This window comes from Cervus canadensis, chromosome 22, assembly GCF_019320065.1.
Source record: "Cervus canadensis isolate Bull #8, Minnesota chromosome 22, ASM1932006v1, whole genome shotgun sequence".
Classification (NCBI taxonomy): Eukaryota; Metazoa; Chordata; class Mammalia; order Artiodactyla; family Cervidae; genus Cervus; species Cervus canadensis.
Genome location: NC_057407.1, coordinates 8,012,290 through 8,031,419, shown reverse-complemented (window position 1 = coordinate 8,031,419; position 19,130 = coordinate 8,012,290). Strand labels below are relative to the sequence as shown.

General features: G+C 49.5%; 1 protein-coding gene across 1 annotated transcript in view; it reads left to right on the top strand.

The window, feature by feature from the left end:
* Positions 1 to 578: 578 nt before the first annotated feature.
* CCDC12 (coiled-coil domain containing 12) overlaps positions 579 to 19,130 on the top strand; it is a 38,247-nt gene continuing 19,695 nt past the window's right edge. Inside the window, exon 1 of the mRNA XM_043443013.1 lies at positions 579 to 791. Within this exon, the coding sequence (XP_043298948.1) occupies positions 687 to 791 (105 nt within the window). The 5' untranslated portion in view covers positions 579 to 686. The remainder of the gene's footprint in view (positions 792 to 19,130) is intronic.

The following is a 19,130-nucleotide window of genomic DNA, read 5'->3' as shown; positions in this document are numbered from 1 at the left end:
GCTCGAGGTGGGAGGGGAGCGTCCTTGAACCCAGAAGAAAACGGTCATTCAGCCAAGCCCTGCTCTGCTCAGGCTCTGTCTGAGCTGAGAGCGGCCAGAGATGGGCCCACTGGCCCATGAACAAGTGCATCAAGGAAGCCACTGGTATCTTAAGAGGAAAGGAAAGGCAGATCACTTAATCTGGGGTCGGAATAGAGAGAGTCAGGGAAGGCTTCCTGAAGGCATTCGAGCCTTGAAGAATCAGAAGTGGACAAAGATGGGTCACTTCAGTTCAGTCGCTCAGTCGTGTCCGACTCTTTGCGACCCCATGGACTGCAGCACGCCAGGCCTCCCTGTCCATCACCAACTCCCGGAGTTTACTCAGAGAAGGATGGGTCAGCGAATTGCAAAGTGGCGCCTAGGTAAAAACCAGAGAGATCGATGCGCTCTATCCTCCTTCACTCAGGTCTGGCTGCCCTTGCCGCTTTTTTCCTAGTTGGCATTGGACGAATCGAGCCTTGGAGCCTTCTTTGCCGACCCCGAAGAGTTCGGAAAGGCGCGAGGGAGGAAGAAGGCGGGTCCATTGGCTGGCTTTCAGGTCTTCCTGCTTTCCCATTCTCGTCCTTGGATTGGCCGTGAGAGGCTCATCTACACCTTGGGCCTGCGCGTTGAGGGGCGAGAGAAGGTTGGGGCGGGGGGGGTTGTCTATGGGCAAGATGGCGGCGACTGCGGCCGGTGTGGGCCGATTAGAGGAAGAGGCGTTGCGGCGAAAGGAACGGCTGAAGGCCCTACGGGAGAAAACGGGACGCAAGGTGAGGAATACCCTGTGAGGGCCGTGGCTGAGGTAGCCAACGTTTAGATCCGCCATAGCGACGAGAGGGCAGGGGCCTGCTGGGAAAAGGCAACACCGAGGTCACGCATGCGCGCTGTAGGAGCATGCGCACTGCGTCTGTGCCCGCCCAGTGAGTGTGGCTCTGTTGGAACTGTTGCAGTCCGGCGCTGGGGCTGTCGCGCATGCGTAGCGACGGGTAGGGCAGTGGTCGTCACTCCGCAGGCCCTTTGGCTCCTGGGTTTTTCGTTTGGATCTCCAGGGCCACTCTGAGTTTCGCATGGTCGTTGATTTAGGCGTGGTTTGTTCGCGTCTGAGCACGCTGAAACTTCCGTTTTCCCATGACCATCCGGCCTGTGTGCCAGAGCGCTCAGAGAACGGCAGTACGGACTGTACTCTGGGCGCCCAGCTGAAAGCCTTGAGTACAGAAACCCAACAAGAAAGATCCATTTCTAGATTGGATTGGGGAAAGAGGCGGTCGCTTAGTTGTTTACCAAGCTCTTCTTTGGGGCTGGACCTTCTAGTCCTACTGGTTACCAGACTTGGAAGCGTTTTTCCTTGGTCTTGTTTGACACCAAAATGGCCTGATACTGTTTCTATTCTGTTCATCTTTCGGAAGTAATCGAGGGGAAGGAGAACTCTGAGACTCACTGCTTCTGTGCCAACCCTGGACCTGTCACTTGGGGTTGTGGGATGTAGGACAAATTGCTTCATCTCCGTGAGCCTGGGTTTCTTCATGCCTCCAGTGGAGGATGACAACCCCTAAACGTTCGTCTTCACTGGGTTATTTTGCGATCTAACAGGATACTCTGTTAGATTATCTATATGCAAGAGCCCTGGAGACTGGAGTACAGAGGATGAACGTTGTTCATTCTGCTGTGTTTGGATGGGCAAAAACTTTGTCCTCAAGTGTGCAAAATACAAAGGATGTTAAATATCTAGACCTGCAAAGGATTGGGGGAAAACAGGGAGGCCATTTTCCAACTGAAAAATAAAAGGCAGGCAGGTCTGTTTGGTTTGTTACTTTTCTGCATGGCTGTCTGATGTCCTGCTAGAAAAGAGGAAGGGGAAGTAATAGAGAGTGAAAGCCAGCAGAATTGCCTTCTGTTTTTATTGGCAGCTTTTCATCCCTGTCAGACAGTCATCTCTGCAAACTGCATGGCCCAGGGATGCTCAGGACCTCAACCTTACAAACAGTAGCTAGTTGACCGGAGCTGTTGGCTTGGATTTAGGGCCCAGATGATTGGAATTGGGTTTGAGGGCAGAATAAAAAGAATAAAACAGCATCCTCAGTGTCCCTTACAATGGGAAGGAGGCCCAGGCTATCAGAAAACTGGCCTTTTTAAAAAGTATATATTTATTTTTGGCTGTGCTGGGTCTTCGTTGCTGAGCAGGGTTATCTCTAGCTACAGCGAGCGGGAGCTACTCGTGGTGCACGGGGCTTCTCATGTTGTGGAGCTCTGGGATACAGGCGCAATGGTTGTACCCAGCCTTAAGTTGCTCCGCATGTGTGTGGGATCTTCCCGGATCAGAGCTCAAACCCATGTCTTTGGCACTGGCAGGCAGATTCTTTACCACTGAGCCACCAGGGAAGTCAGAAACTCGGCTTTTAAGAGGGATTCTCTCAATAGGCTGGAAATATGAACCTATTTTTTCGCCTTTACTTAAAAAAAATTGTGTATAATATAAACACCAAATTTACCATTTGAAGTGTACAAATCAGTGTCATTAAGGACAGTCACAATGTTATATAACTATACCACTAATTCCAGCACTTTTTCATCATCCCAAATGGAAATATGTGCCCATTAAACAATAAGTCTCTTTCTCCTGTTTCCCCAGCTCCTGACAACCACCATTCTTTCTGTTTCTTGACTATTCTAGGTATCATATAAGTAGAATCATGTGGTACTTGTCTCTATTGTCAGTGGCTTATTCATTCAGCATAATGTTGTCAGGGTTCATCCCTGTTGTAGCTTATGTCAGGCTCTATTAGCGGGCAGTTGGATTGCTTCTAGGTTTTAGCTGTTGTAAGTATGTAGTGGGTATACAAATATTTATTTGGGTCCCTGTTTTCAGTTCTTTTGCATTTATACCCAGTAGAATTTGGGGATCCTACAGTAATTCTGTGTTTAATTTTTTGAGGAACCGCTGTGTTTTCCATAGCAGCCACATCATATTACATTCCCAACGGCAGTGCTTAAGGATTCCAGTTTCCCCACGTCCTTGCCAACACCTGTTATTTTATGTTTTGTTGATTATATACATACTAATTGTGGTTGTAGTTTTGATTTGCATTTCTCTGATGATTAGTGATATTGAACATCTTCTCATGTGCCTGTGGCCATTTGTGTGGCTTTTTTGAGAAGTGTTTATTCAATCCTTTCCCCATATTTTTTTTCTTTTTGCTATTGCTTTGTTCATTTTTTAATTGGGTTTTGACTGTAGTTGTTGAGTTGTAAGAGTTCTTCATGTGTCCTGGATATTAAGTCTGTATCAGAGAGGTGATATTTTCTCCCACTCCTAAGGTTGTATTTTTACTTTCTGATAATGTCTTGTGATGCACAAAGTTTTAAATTTTGATGGTCATTTTACCTTTTTCTTTTTCTGTTGTTGAGGCTGCTTTTGGTATTGCACCTAATGAACCCTTGTCAAATAGAAGATCATGAAGCTTTTCCTTGTGTTTTTTTCTAAGAGTTTTATAGTTTTAGCTCTTTCAATTAGGTCTTTGATCCATTTCAAGTTAATATTTGTATATGGTATCATGTACATTCTTTTGCATGTGAACGTCCTACTTTCCCAGTACCATTTGTTGAAAAGACTGTCCTTTCTCTACTGAATATTCTTTGTACCCTTGTTGAAAATCATTTAACCATGTATGCAAGGGTTTATTTCTGGCCTCTCTCCCCTGTCACATTGGTCTGTTGTTTGTCTTTAGGCCTGTATCACATTGTTTTGATTACTGTAGCTTTGTAGTAAGTTTTGAAATCAAGAAGAATGAGTCCTCCAACTTTCTCTTTCAAGATTCTTTTGGCCATTTGGGATTCCTTGAGATACCATATGATTTTACTTTTATTTTTTCTGTTTGTGCAAAAAGCACCATTGAGATTTTGATATGAAATGCCCTGAATCTGTAGATCATTTTGAGCTGTATTGCCATCCTAACATTGGAGAAGGAAACGGCAACCCACTCCAGTATTCTTGCCTGGAGAATCCCGGGGATGGGGGAGCCTGGTGGGCTGCCGTCTATGGGGTCACACGACTCAAGCGACTTAGCAGCAGCAGCCATCCTAACAGTCTCGTCTCCCAGTTCATGAGCATGGGATGTCTTTATGTTTATTTAAGTCTTTAATTCCTCTCAGCAGTATTCTCTAGTTTATACTGTACAAGTCTTCAGCCTCGTTGGTAAGTTGGTATTGGTGTTCCTCAGTATTTTATTCTTTCTCATGCTGTTGTAAATGGGATTGTTGTCTTAAATTCCTTTCAGATTGCTCATTGCCAGAAGAGCTGCTGATTTTCATCAGTTGATTTTGTATCCTGGAACTTTTCTGAATTTGTTATTTTCCCTGAGTTTTTTGTTTTTATTTTTATTCTTGTTTGTTTTTATCTGGGTGGGTTGTTGGTCTATTTTGGTGGGCTCTTTAGGATTTTCTGCATATAAGATCATGTCATCATTGAACGTCCTTTTTTGGCAGGCCTAGCTAGGAGCTCTTGATTATTCCGCTCATATAGGCCTTTTCCTGCTTACAAAGGGAAGTTAGAATTTTTAGTTGATTCTTTAGTTTCCACACAGTGGTGTCAATGGTGCAGCAGTGGTAGGCGATGAAATGTGGTTTGGTTTGTTTAAACATGGGTTATTAGAGCTAGGACTCCGTTCGTTCAGCACATGTCTACTGAGCACGCACTGTGCACCGGTCATGCAGACGCTGGAGGTGCCACAGTGAACCGAACACGCAGAAGCCTGTGCCCCAGGCAGCTTCCATTTAGCTGGGAGAACACACGGTCAAGCAAAATATACCTCGTGATAGATGGAGATGGTGTTATGAAGAAAAGGAAAGAAGGAAAGAGAGATGGGACGTAGGCGGTGCTCCTGTTTTACTCAGTAGCTCTGGCAGTTTAATTTCTTTATTAAAGGCAGCAGTGTTTTCAGATTTAACGTGGTTAATGATACCACCTGCCTGGCTTATCTTATCTGCTGTTGATGACAACCTTGAGAAGAAGGAAGAAGGAGGGCTAATTTGTAGGTAGAAGCACTGAGACCAATAAACGTGAGGCGGTTTTATTTGTCACATAACGAGGAGGTACCCTAGATGAGTGCTGGGGTTAGGAGGGACCATGAGAACGGGGTGGCTGTCTTTACTCACCAAATTGGACTCGTTTCTTTGAGGCAGGGTGGGGCAAGTTGAGAAACCTTCCTATGTATTTTGTGATTCCTTGAGGTTTTTTGAATTACTTCCCCCCCAAAACAACAGTGGCAAAAGAGTATAGACCTCAATCCAAGCTGCCCACATACCTTAATCTTTTCTGATGAAGACCCTAACTAGTCCTGATTCTGGCCCTTCTTCACACCAACAAGGATGGGTGTGGCCTTACTTGCCACAGTTCCTTTTCTTTTTTTTGATATACTTTTTTATTTTGGTAAAATCTGTGTGACCTAAAATTTGCCATTTAGCTGTTTTTCATAGGCACTAAATATATTCACAAATGTTATGCAACCATCACCACTATTTCTACAACGTTTTCATCACTCTAAACAGAAACTCGGCAGCCATTAAGCAATAACTCCCCATTCCTCTCTTACTCCGGCCCCTTGTAGGCAGGCGCTAACCTACTCTCTGTCTCTCTGAATTTGCCTAATGTAAATATCTCATATAGAAAGGAATCTTTCAGTATTTGTTCTTTTGTATTTGGCTTATTTCACTTAGTGAAATAATGCTTGTAATTCTGGGTCCATCCATTCTAGTATGTAACAGTTTCATTCCTTTTAAAAGCTGAATAATATTCCATTGTATATATATATATGTACACACACACACTCACCTTATATATATATATACACACACAACACATTTTGTTTAGTCATCTGTTCATGGACACCTTTTGACAGTTGTGATTAATACTGCCATTGGTATATTGGTGTACTTTTTGGTGTATAAATCGTTGAGTCCCTATTTTTACTTCTTCTGAGTATATATCTAAGGAGTGGAATTACTTGTAATTCTGTGTTTAACTTTTTGAGAAACCGCCAAACTATTTCCCACAGCAGCTGTATCATTTTCCACTACCACCCGCATTGCATGAGGGTTCCAACCTCTCTACATACTTGCCAAGACTTGTGATGTTCCTTTAATAAAAAAATTCTAGCTCTCCTGGTAGGTGTGAAGTGGTGTCTCATTGTGGTTTTGGTTTGCATTTCCCTGATGATTATTGCTGTTGAGCACCTTTTTATGATTTTCCATTTGTATGTGTTCTTTGGAGAAATATCTATTCATGTCCTTTGCCTGTTTTTAATTGGGTGGTTTGTCTTTCTGCTGTTGAGTTGTGGTTGATTTCTTTACATACTATGGATATTAAACTGTGGTCAGATATGGGATTTGCAAGTATTTTCTCCCATTCTGTGGGTTGTCTTTTCACTTTATTGGTAGTGTCCTTGGATGCACAACAGTTCTTAAAATTTTGATGAATGCCGATTTATCTTTTCTTACCTTTTGTTTACCTGTGGTTTTAGTGTCATATTTAATCTTCGCAGTTCTTGAGTGATGTTATTGTTGGGGTAGATGCCTGGGAAAAAGATAGTCAAGGGTCTACAGTCAGAGTTAATTTTCCAGCCCACAGTCATTTCCTGTGGGACCTGTGAGTGGGGAGGAAGAACGGCCTGCCTGCTGCTGGCAGATAGGAAGCGAGGGGTCTCCTCACCCAGGGAGGAAGTGGTGCCCCGCTTTTATAGTTCATTCCTCTGATGTGAGGACGAGGCCGCCATGGGGCAGACTTCAGGGTTGAGCACTGCCGCAGCCTGTTGATGGAGAGGGCCTGTCTGCCCATGGAGGTGGCTCCCTGCTGGCCCCCTAGACTCAGTGGCAGATCCTTCATTGATACCATCTGTGCGCATGGTTTTGCTGGAGGCATCATGGTTTCAGGCATGAGGCTGATTTTCCTCATGGTGTATCTTCTTCTCCTCCCTCATGAGACTGTAAACTCATAATGTAGTGTTGTCTGGAGGAATCCTTCCTGAGAGTGTGACAGACGGACTCAAGGTTCCAGTCACAGAGTTTCTGTGCGTTATTCAGTAGTAAAGCTCCATCATGATTGTGCAGCTCGGCAGTTTTCTACAGTACTTCCTTGCTAGCCCACCTGATGCCACTGATTTGAGAGGGGGCAAGACAAGAAGGGGTTCAGAGGTGCTGGGATGCCCAAAGTCATGGAGCCTAAGTAACTCTGCTGGATTCTAGCCCAAGCAAGACCCTCTGCTAGAGGGGGCTTTTATTCAGGGGCAGCCTCACTTGTAGCAGCATCCTGCAAGTCTACCAGTCCAGGGTGACAGGTGGAAAGACCACATACAATATTCGACTATACTCCTGGGGTTCCTGGGAAAGCCAAGCTGGGTCCAGGGATGCTTCACGGAAAGGCAGAGTGGAACATGAGCTGAGTTGTGATGGACAGGACTGAGGATGGAGTATTAAAGTATCGGGAAAAGAATGTTCCAGGGGAGCAGTTCAGAGATGGGGACATTCAGGGGCACAGAGAGGCCAGCAGGGGATGCTCCAGAGGGTTTAACAGCACGTAGTTGGCAGGAACGAGGTCTAAAAGTGCCTCTGGGCAGTCTGGTGGCCAAGTTCTACAGGAGCCAGGGCTTCCGCTTGGGAGGGTGGCCAGCCTTCCCTGGGCACATATTTCTGTGTTGTAGTATTGGAACCTCGTTTCTTGATGCTCATCCAGAAGTTCCAGGCCAGGTGAGTAGGTGAACAGTTCGAGGCTGTTGATGAAGCTCTGTGTCATTCTCTTTGGAGCTGGCCACCAGGCACCATGAGGCCACTTTCTTCTCTGATCTCTTCCTCATCAGCAGCCAGATGGAGGCTTCCAAAAGTGATTCAGTTGGCACAAACATTTGCCCCCTGGCTGTTGGCTCTTCTGACATTTGGCCTGGATTGGACTGTCTCTTTCTGCCCTGAGACTTGGAGACTGGTTGTCTGCTCAGCCAGCCCCTCAGGGATTGGGTGTGACCTCAGGGCCAAGGTCTGGCTGTCAGCTTTCAGGTTCAACAGCAGTTCCTGTTTTTTGCTCTAGAGACCAGAGCAGTGCTGTTCAGTGTTCAGTGTTCCCTGTAGAATCTGTGCTGTCTAGTGCTGCAGCCTCGAGCCGCATGTGGCTCTTGAACCCTTGCAATGTGGCTAACACGCATTAATTTTATTCCATGGGCTTCCCTGGTGGCTCAGCGGAAAAGAGTTCGCCTGCATGGCAGGAATCACAGGAAACCCAGGTTTGATCCTTGAGTTGGGAAGATCCCCTGGAGGAGGGCATGGCAGCCCCTCCTCCAGTATTCTTGTCTAGAGAATCCAATGGACAGAGGAGCCTAGTGGGCTACAGTCCATGGAGTCGCAGAGAGTCAGACACGACTGAAGCGACTTAGCACGCACGCAAATTAATTTATATTTGGACAGCCATCCTTAACATATGACTGCCTTATGGAACAGTGCATCTCTGGAGGGCTTGCTCCATCTCATCCAATTCAGACCGTGTCTCACCTGAACTCCCATTTGTTAAGAGCCAAGGGGGAGAGGGCAGGTGGCAACCCAGGTGACCGTCACGTCAGCCTCGGGGGCCTAGAGTTGGGGCAGAGGGCTTTGAAGTTGTCAGTCTTTGTGGCCGGTGTCTTCAGCTGATGTATATTCCTGACCTTTTGAGTGTGCACCCAGTGGAATTGAATGCTGACTCTTGGGTAGTACAGTTGTGATCTTCACAGTCAAGACACGTGCATGTGGAGAGTGGAAGCAGTGCCAAGGCAGAGGGGAGCAGGTTGAAACTCTCTGATTCGGATGCTGTGGGTACAGTCCTAGCCAGTGTGGGGTGAGGGCATAGAGGGAGCTGGAGGGAAGGGCTCGCATGGGTTGTGGGCGGCAGAGGGTGGCAGCAAGCGAGGGATGGTGGAGGAGAGTCCAGCGAGCTGGGGCGGCAGGGGGGGGAGAGTCCGACTTGTCCGTGGCCTGCTCTTCTCTCCGGAAGCTGTCTCTGTCCCCACCCCATGTGGCCACATCCCCATGCCCAGCAGCCTGATGGCTAAGTCACTTGAGGCAGTCATGTCTCCTGGGTTGACAGCCTTTGGCAGGTTGGCAGACCTAACATTTACATGACCGCTTATAGGGTCTCATGACTTGTTCATTCCTGAAGAAGTCCTTTAAGATAGACGTTGATTACTCCCTATTTAATAGATCAGGATACCTGGGGCTGTAGGGACCTCTCATGTCTGTGCTTTGTCATGGTGTCAGTCCTGGGTGGTCCCTTAAGCTCTGGCCCGGTGTCCCTCTCCACTCCTCGCCCCCAGGAGCTTGGGAACAAGCGGCCCTGAAGAAGAGGTCACCTTCCCATCACATACAGAAATTGCCACCAGGTTGCCTGGAGGGATCCGCAAGACATAGCAGAGAGCATGTGCTTTGTGTGTAGACTATCCGGTTCAAATCTCGGCTCCACTCATCACCTCTTTGGGATGAGAGCAAATCTTTAAAGCTCTGGGCCTCCCTATCTCTGTCTGTAAATCCAGACCTCGTCAGTAGCCAGGAGCACAGAGAAGCGGTCCGAGAAGGGTCCAGGTCAAGGTCTTGCACATGGGCCTTTTATCAACGTGGGTGTCTGTCATGTCTCCACTGCCCTGCTGGAAGCGGGAGGGCAGGTAGTCCTCCAGCCCTCTCTGCTGGGTGACAGTGGGTGGAGTGCAGCCTGTTTCCAGCAGAAGCAAAGAGGACATCCTTCTGGCCCCCTGACTTTACTCAGCCCAGCCCTGATTCCTTGAAGGTATCAATAGAATTCACTTTTAGTGCAGGAGGTTTAAATTAACCAAAACAAGAAAAAGTAAATTTGCAGAGCTGCAACCTAGATGAGCTGTGCAGTACCCATTCATCCTAAGGACCAATCTTCACTTCCCCCTCTGCTCGGACCCCGAGGTCTTAGGGGCCAGTGAAAGGGAGAACCTCGTGGGTGGCAGGTTTGGGCTCCCTACACAGGCACCTGTTGATGAACCAGTATTGAAACCTTGGATTGAGTCATCCCCTCAGAGGGCCCTGACTTGTTCATTTGTCAAATAAAGGTGTTGAATCAGTCAGAGGTCCTCATACCTACTGGTGCCCAAGGATCACCTGGAGAGACAACTTGCAGTCTCTCCCTGGCTCCATCTGAAACCTCCTGTCAGGATCTTAAGATGAATTCAGTTTAGTTCAGTTGCTCAGTCGTGTCCGACTCTTTGCAACCCCATGAATCGCAGCATGCCAGGCCTCCCTGTCCATCACCAACTCCCAGAGTCTACCCAAACCCATGTCCATCGAGTCGGTGATGCCATCCAGCCATCTCATCCTCTGTCGTCACCTTCTCCTCCTGCCCCCAATCCCTCCCAGCATCAGGGACTTTTCCAATGAGTCAGCTCTTCGCGTGAGGTGGCCAAAGTATTGGAGTTTCAGCTTCAGCATCAGTCCTTCACTGATCTCCTTTAGAATGGACTGGTTGGATCTCCTTGCAGTCCAAGGGACTCTCAAGAGTCTTCTCCAACACCACAGTTCAAATGCATCAATTCTTTGGCGCTCAGCTTTCTTTACAGTCCAACTCTCACATCCATACATGACCACTGGAAAAACCATAGCCTTGACTAGATGGACCTTTGTTGGCAAAGTAATGTCTCTGCTTTGTAATATGCTATCTAGGTTGGTCGTAACTTTCCTGAGCATTTTTGAAGTTCCCCAGATGATTCTGATACGGTATTTATCTGGAAATCCCCAATCACTTGCTGGACATTCCCCCTTGACAAAAGAAAGTGGAACACTCCTTTTCCTGGAGCCCTTCCTAACTGCAGAAACTCTGTAGCCAGCCACCCAACAAGTATTTATTGAGCACCAGCTGTTTGTCAGGCCCTGGGGATCTAACCTGTGAACAAGACTGCCTCCCTGCCTCCAGGGGCTTCCATGGGAGGGTCGGGTAAGGGGTGGGTTGGGGCCCCTGTTCCTGAGATAAGTCCATGGGAGAGCGGTCTTGCAGGGGAAATCAGGAGTCCGGTTTAGGCCACTTTAGGTCTGAGATGACTATTAGACCCCCAAGTGGAGAGAGACTGTCAGGCAGGCATCTGCTCTGCTGAGAGATGCTTGTGTAGGAGGATTCGAAGCCCTGGGGCTAGACAAGATCCCCTGGGTACTGAGCTTACACAGCAAAGGGGGTTAGAAACAGCCTAACAGTGTATAACTTTATTGCTACTTCTGTCTCAGGTATTCCTTTGGAAAAGGTGTATGGATTCATTACATATTCTAATGAATTATCTATAGATTATAAGATAAAGTCAAGCATGTATCTGCTGATACTTTTTAAGTTGACCTGTCTTTATACTTAGAAGTGTCTCTTAATAGTAGACTTCCCTGATGGCTCAGATGGTAAGGAATCTGTCTGCATTGCAGGAGACCCCTGTGCAATCCCTGGGTCAGGAGGATCCCTTGGAGAAGGAAATGGCAACCCACTCCAGTATTCTTGCCTGGAGAATTCCATGGACAAAGGAGCCTGGCAGGCTACAGCCCATGGGGTCGCAAAGAGTCGGACACAGCTGAGCGACTCTCACTTACTCAACAATTTTCCAAAATGCCTACACCGTTTTACACTCCCACCAGCAGTGTATGAGAGTTCTTTCCAGCACTTGGTATGGTTAGTCTTTTTCATGTTAGCCTGTGGATGGAAGTGTAGGGGTATCCCTTTGTGGTTTAAATTTGCGTTTTCTTCCTAACTAATAAAATTCTGTATCTTTTAGTATGTTTATATGAAGTGCCTGTTTATGCCTTTTATTGGGTTGTTGTTCAGTTGCTCAGTTGTATCCAATTCCTTATGACCCTATGGACTGCAGCATACCAAGCTTCCCTGTTCTTCACTGTCTCCGAGAGTTTGCCATTGAATCAATGATGCCATCCATTGGGTTGCCTGGCACTTTTTCCTATTGATTTTGGCGAGTTCTTTATTCCAGTCCTGAGCGGGTCCTTTGTTCTATATATGTACTATAGGTGTCTCTCTGGATCTTGACTTTTCTTGCTTTTAATCACATTTTTTGATGAAGAGAAATTATTTATTTAACGTAGGCCAATTTATCCATTTTTTCTGCTAATGCTTCGTGGCCCATTTAAGGAAATGGCTGCATACTCTGGGTCATGTTGATATTCCCTTGTTTTGTATTCTAGAAGCTTTATTGTTTTGCCTTTCACATTTAGATTGCCTATCCATCTGAAACTTATTTATTTTTGCATGGTTTAAAGTAGATGTCAAGATTTTCTCCCCATATGGATATCAGTGACTCAGCACTATTTATTATCTGGCATTTATTTTTTTTAGAAAGAAGACTATTTCCCCCTGAATGGTTGGCATGCAGTGTCCTTGATAAGACATACTGCTAATCTCCGACAACTTCTTTTTTTTAAAAAATATTTATTTATGTGGCTGTGCCAGGTCTTAGATGCTGTACGTGGGATCTTTAGTTGTGACATGTGGGATCTGGTTTCCTGACCAGGGATGGAACCCAGGCCTCCTGCATTGGGAATACAGAGTCTTATCTACTGGACCGCTAGGGAGTTTCCCCGCAGCATCTTGATAGTAGTTGTAGTTTCTATAATAGTAGTAGTAGTGACTTTTTTTTTTTTTTTTTTGCTTTGAATGTTACTGAGTCCCAGTTCATGCCAGTCCCCCAAGAGATAGGCAGCTCCTTGGGGCAGGGGCAGCTCAAATTTATTTTGACAAGGATTTAGACATTCATGGCGTGGGCAGTTGTCCTGCGTGTTCTGTGTCCCATAACTCTGAGCCTGTTGGCTTTATGTATCAGAAGGGACTTATTTCTGACTCACAAGGAGGGCGGGGGCCTGTCACCCTGGCTCCCCAAAGCCGCTTAGACTTCCATCCACTCTGTCCATACTCTGGAGCAACTGAGGCGGGTGTTCTGACTAGAAATATGAGTTGCCTCGAACAGTTGCTTCTAGGTCAGTTGTCTAAACCTGGGCCGTGTGTTTTACATTCACGCCTGCTGACCCTTGGAGCAGGATGTGGTTGCTCTGTAGTACTAAGTATTATAATCCAGGGTTGAAATGCAAGCTGTGCTATTCTTATTATTTTAAAAAATTTGTTTGTTGGAGTATAGTTAATTTATAGTGTTGTGTTAGTTTCAGGTATATAGCAAAGAAAATCAGTATAACTGATAGACATATAGACATATGTCCACTCTTTTTTAGATTCTTCTCCCATATAGCCCATTACAGAATATTGAGTGGAGTTCCCTGTGCTATAGAGTAGGTCCTTATTAGTTACCTATTTTATATATAGTAGTAATGTGTATGGGCTTCTCCAGTAGCTCAGCTGGTAAAGAACCCCACTTGCAATACAGGAGACCCCCGTTCAATTCCTGGATTGGAAAGATCTCCTGGAAAAGGGATAGGCTACCCACTCCAGTATTCTTGGGCTTGGCTCAGATGGTAAGAATCCACCTGCAATGCGGGAGACCTGGGTTCAATCCCTGGGTTTGGGAGAGCCCCTGGAGGAGAGCATGGCAACCCACTGCAGTATTCTTGCCTGGAGAGTCTCATGGACAGAGGAGCCTGGCGGCTACAGTCCACGGGGTCGCAGAGTCGGACACGACTGAGCGACTAGGCACAGCCCAGCAGGTATGTCAGTCCCATTTTCCCGATGTATCGCTTTCCCCCTTTTCCCTCTGTGTTCTTGTTTCAGGAGATAATATGCCCCATGTTTCATCTTGGGATACTGAAGAATACCTCCCCCCAACACACACCCTCATATTGCACCCCCCCAGGTACCCCCAACTCACCTCCACATACAACAGTATACCCCCAAACCTCCCTCCCCCTTTCACTCCCTTGCATCATTGCACCCCACACCTCCTCACACCCCCCCCGCCCCCTACCCACACACCTCCCCACACACCCCAAACAGCAACCGGCCAGACTACACCCATGCCTCCTGTATTCCCAGCCCTCAGTCCCCTCATCCCACCCCTGTACACACCCCACAACTCCCCAAAGCACACACGCCCCACACCCCATGCCCTCAGCACTGCCCTCTCCGCCAACACACACCACCCTGAACAGCTGGGAGGACTCGTGTCTAGTTTCTAAGCCCCGCAGAGATCTGGGAGACCCCGTGGCGGAGCTCGCTGTGGCTGGGGGGCACGGCTGGCCCTCCTTCCTCCAGGGCCCTTCCCTCACCCCCGGGGTGTCCTGGCTTCTCCCTGGTTTTGTTTTGGAAGGAAGCAACAGCTTGTACTCTTGAAAGAATTCCAAGAGGAGAAGCAGTTGCTGTGGTAACGACGCCCAGTGGGGAGTAAAATCTACACTCCAGGGCTGTTTTGACTCTGGGCTCTCAAGAGCTGCTCTGTCTAGAGAAAAGGCGAGTGGCTGGAGCAGAAAACGTTTGTCCTTTCAAGGACGGCGCTCCGTCTCCCCGTCACCCAGCCACCTCTGAGTGCAGGGCAGGGCCGCACTCAGGGTCTGGCAGGGCGATCTGAATGCTAAGTAAGAAGCGTGTTGTGTGTGTGTGTGTGTGTGTGTGTGTGTCTGTGTGTGTGTGTGTGTCTGTGTGTCTGTGCGCGCGCCTCTGCTGACTGCAGAGCCTTCCTGCCCTGGGTCCAGGAGTCCTTGAGAGCCGGGCTCTCTCCTCATTCCTGCTGAGGAACGCCGGCTGTGTGCTGGGCCTGTGAAGGGCTTGGGGGCCAATGTCAGTGGGTCTGGGCCCAGTGGGGTGATGGACCTGTGCACCCCGGTTGCAATACAGCTGACTGGCGTGCACTGTCCCGGGGCTGGAGTGTGTGTTGGGGGGTGCCCCAAGAGAGCTGTGCAGCTCGCAGGGGGGATGAGCTGTGTGGAGGAGGGAGTCAGGACCCAGTGTGAATCTCCTGTATCTTATTGGCTGGCTGTGGGTCACCTCTTCGTTTGGGCTTTGTGCTCCAGGTGGCCTAACTCCGACCTGGTGGAGGTGCTGCAAAAACCCTTGAGGAGGGGTGTGAGGGGCTGGCTCTCTGGAACCCTGGGAGACAGAGGGTGGGGTGGGAGCAGAATAGGCGGGTGGGAAGGTGTCTGACTTCCGGGAGACGGCCTGTGGAAGCCCCCGCCCCAGCAACCCCACACTCTGCAGCTGGCTTTTCTGACTCAGACTCACGTCCCCTGCACGCATGATGGAGCTGCCCTTCTAAACCATGGTCAGCTCAAGGGCAAGGCATAGGTCCTCCTCGGGATGAAGGGAGGGGAGGGGAGGGGAGAGGCGTGCGTGTGGGGTCAGTCGTGCCCCTTTTCAGCGATGGGGTGAGGGGAGCAGGCCTCAGTTGGGTGATGGAATTTTGGGGGCCTCGTGATCAGGGTGCAGGTGAGGGCATCCGGCCCTGCTGTCATCATCGTCGTGGTCGGCGCCTACTGTTCATGGTGCGGCCACAGCAGAGAGCTCCACACGTCACAGATGCTCCCTCATTTAACACCCCTCTGCACTTTTGGAAAGTGCCGCTCAGAGAAGCCCACGAACTCGGAGGAGTCCCACAGCTCTGCTTCAATGTGCGGCTCAGCTTCTCAACCTTTCAGCCCAGCACATGGTTAAAAGAAAAACTGCTTTGCTTCCAGAGGAAATATGTGTAGGTGAAAACCGAAAGACCTTGTTCAAGCAATTTTTTCCACCACAAATAAATGTGCCACTTCTGGCTTGTAGTTTAAATTTGGTTTTAATGAGGACTTTATCACTTGGAGATCACACCAGAGAGGAGACAGCTGTCTTCCCGGTACTTCTCAGACTGTGACACTCTGAGAAGCAGCTGATCAGAGGTTAAAATAGCTTCTAGTTTCCTAGGAGCTTCAGCGCACTGTGTTGCTCTGTAAACCGCTGACTTGCCTGGGAGTTGACTTGTCAAGAATTTGCTGTTTGAACTGGGGTGCCAGCGTGGGGGCCCTGCACATTTCAGGCTCAACTCCAGGTTGGGATGGAGGGATAGTGAGAGGAACCCAGGTGAGCCCCTTGGCTTGCCTGCATCCGCCATCGGCCTTTGTGGTGGACCTGGAGGGATTCTGGAAACACATCCACAGAACACTTTACATCCCGAGCCCAGCTGCTTCATTCGCAAACTGGGCCTCAGGACCTTTGCCTGGCTTGCATCCAGGCCTCCCTGTGGATCAGATGAGTCAGGGTATTTAAGAAACTTGGAATGCTTAAAGTGATGCTCATGATGTGTTGTTGGGCTATTCTTATATGTGGTCACATGAAGCCAGGGTACTTAGTTGCAAGCAACAGAAATCTGTTCTGGCTGGTTAGTTTGTTTGTTCATGAAAAAAAAAAGAGTGTACCTTGGTGGTAGGCAGTCAGAAAGAAGCCCAGCATTTCACAAGAAAAGGGCTTGCCCTCAGATCCTGGACACTGCACCTTGTTCTGCTGCTAGCACTTCCAGAGAGGTCTGTTTGCTGCCTCCTCTCCCCGCTGGGACAGCAAGTAGTGGGCACTTTCAGCTTCTAGAGCATGAAGCTGGCTCTTCCTCTCCCAGGACTCCACATGGAGCCTTCCCGAGTAAGGGAAGGGTGTGGGTGGGCACTGGGCAGCCCATAGAATGACCTGGGAACTCAAGTTCCAGTCACCTTCTTGCATGGCTCAGGCAACGTGATAAAACAGACAACGTACCTGTCCAGTTGAAATCAAGAGACCCCAGGTCTAGACCAGCCCTAGGTCTTGCCCTTGTGCTGCGCGCTGCCTGGGTCGCTTGTGGCCCTCGGGGTGTTTATGTTGTATGAGAGATTTCTCTGTTTCTTCTCATCCTGTCTACTCTGATGCAGAGCCCACCCCGCTGACCACAGTAAGCCCTCAGGGAGCTTGGGGTGGCCTCATACAGGTCACTTCCTCCCCTGGGTCAGCCTCTTTGAGAGGAGGGATGTGGTCTGACTCAGAGGCTCCTCAGCTGGGGCCATGCGGTAGCATCGTGACCTAGGAGTGGGCCAGCTCTTGAAACATGCAGATTCCTGGGTCTTACCCTGCAAGATTCTGATTGAACACGTGCCCTGGGCCTCTGGATGTAGTTCTTGTTGGGCCGGGTGCTCTCTGAGGTCTTTGCAGCCCTAGCAGTTGGTGGCTTTGTTGCTCTTCTCACTCGGTAACGGACATGGTCACCCTTCGGTGGCTCCTGTGCAGAAAGCACTCCCAAGCCTTGAGGCTGTTTATTTGAAAGAGCTTTGGGGGTGTGCTGCAATCAGAAACCTCTGTTTAAACGCTGACCTGTCTTTTATTAGCTGTGAACTGTTGAGTAAGCTCCTTAGTTGTTCTGAACCTCGTTGTCGTCTGGATGTGATGATAATGCCTGACCCCAGGGCGGTTGTGGGGGGCCAGAGGCCCCATGTGCACGGGTGAAGCGTGGGCAGCTGCGTGAGCGCAGCCTGGCACCATACGGCTGGCAGGGGCTGTCCCTCCAGACACACCCAAGGGCAGCCGCCATCTGCCAGCCTCGGGGTGAGGACATGGCCTTTTTGACCCTTCCCTGGCTCGTTTTTCCCGTGGCCTCAACCAGTGGCCGCCGCCCTTTCCTCTCTGGCCCTTCCCGAATGTTCTTTGTGAACAACACCCCCATCACATTGTTGCCACCTGCTCGCCCTCCACTGTTCACTAGTCTTGCACTGCTTCTGGATGAAGTCTGTAGCCCCCGGGGCAGGCCTTCCCCTGCTGGTTCCTCCTGCAAGGGCACCGTGGGGGCCTCTGCCCACCCCACGGACGCAGGGCCCAGCCTCATACACCCACTATTTCCAGTAACTCCGGCACTCCCCGCACTGCCCTGCCTGCTCTGCACTGACTGACTGTCCCTCCGGGTGAGCTGTTAGTCACCCCGCATTCCCACACTCTGCGGGAACTCTCCATTCACCCGCCTGCTTCCTCCTTCACCTGCCCCTCAGCTCCCCGAGGGCAGCAGTCATGTCTTAGTCACCTTGGTGTCCGCCGGGTTACAGGACTCGGGGCACTCCATAAACGTCAGAACGCCCAACTGAAGCAATTCGACGGGCACGTGGATCTGGGAGTTGGCTGGGCTGAGATTTTCCTGGAAGAAAAGCAGGAGTTTGGGAGGAGTTCAGGGGCTTATTTAAAAGTCTGCGGGCGGCAGCCATGCCAGCAAGATCAACCTCACAGTGTGTGAAGTCTAGTAAATCTGTCGTTCAGGAGTGGACTGGGCTTGCTTTGACAGCTGTGCGCATGGACAAGAGCTGCTCCTTTTAGGGGGTCACAGGCTTGTAAAAAGCCAGCCACATGACACTGGTAACAAGGAGCCCTGATGCTGTCCCGTTGGTGGCCGTTGGGAGAAGCGTTTGGGGGCACCCGTTGTTGGTGTGAACGGGCATGTGTGCTTAGGTGTCTGGGGGAGGTGGGAGGGCGTCATTTCAGGGGCCACTCCCTGGGGTTTTCAGGCCCTCGCCCGCGGCTTCCTTGGAATCCAGGATGGGGAACACACAGGAGATAAGCACCCTGGGACCTCCCTCCGGGACTCCGCTTCAGAGCCCCGCCCACCAGCCAGAGCTCAAGTGCAAAGGCTGGTTGTTCTCCAGCCTGGCGGACCTGGAGAGGGTCAGACACCATGGGGTTCCGGGGGGCTGTTCCATTCCCCACAGCTGATTGGCTGGGGCTGGTGACTCTGACTGTCCCCTGTGGCCAGTCCCCCAGAGCTGCATGTGGCTGTCCCATCCCCGGGCAGGGGGCCTTCGGGGACTTTACCATTTGCCATTGGGATTCGCTTGCTCTGGCTTTAGCTGTGAGCCTCACATGGTGAGAAAGTCCCGGGGGCTGTGAGTTCTGCTTTGTGGCAGGGGAGGCGTTTTCCCCCTCCCTCCAAAAAAGGGAAATGGTGGGGCCAGGGAGGAGAGGGGGGTGACCTCATCGATCACCATCCGTTAACTTCGTAACTGAAATCTTCAGGCTGATTATTCACAGGGAGATGTTTGGCCTGATTGGAGGTGCTCGGCCTGCAGCGTGGCTGCTGGTTGGACCGCTGCGCCCTGTCCCTGGGCACTTAGGGCCGCTCGCGTGTGCAGGCCTCCGTCTGCCCTCCTCTTTCCCCAGCAGTGCTGGGGCTTTGTTTTTGTTTTCAGCT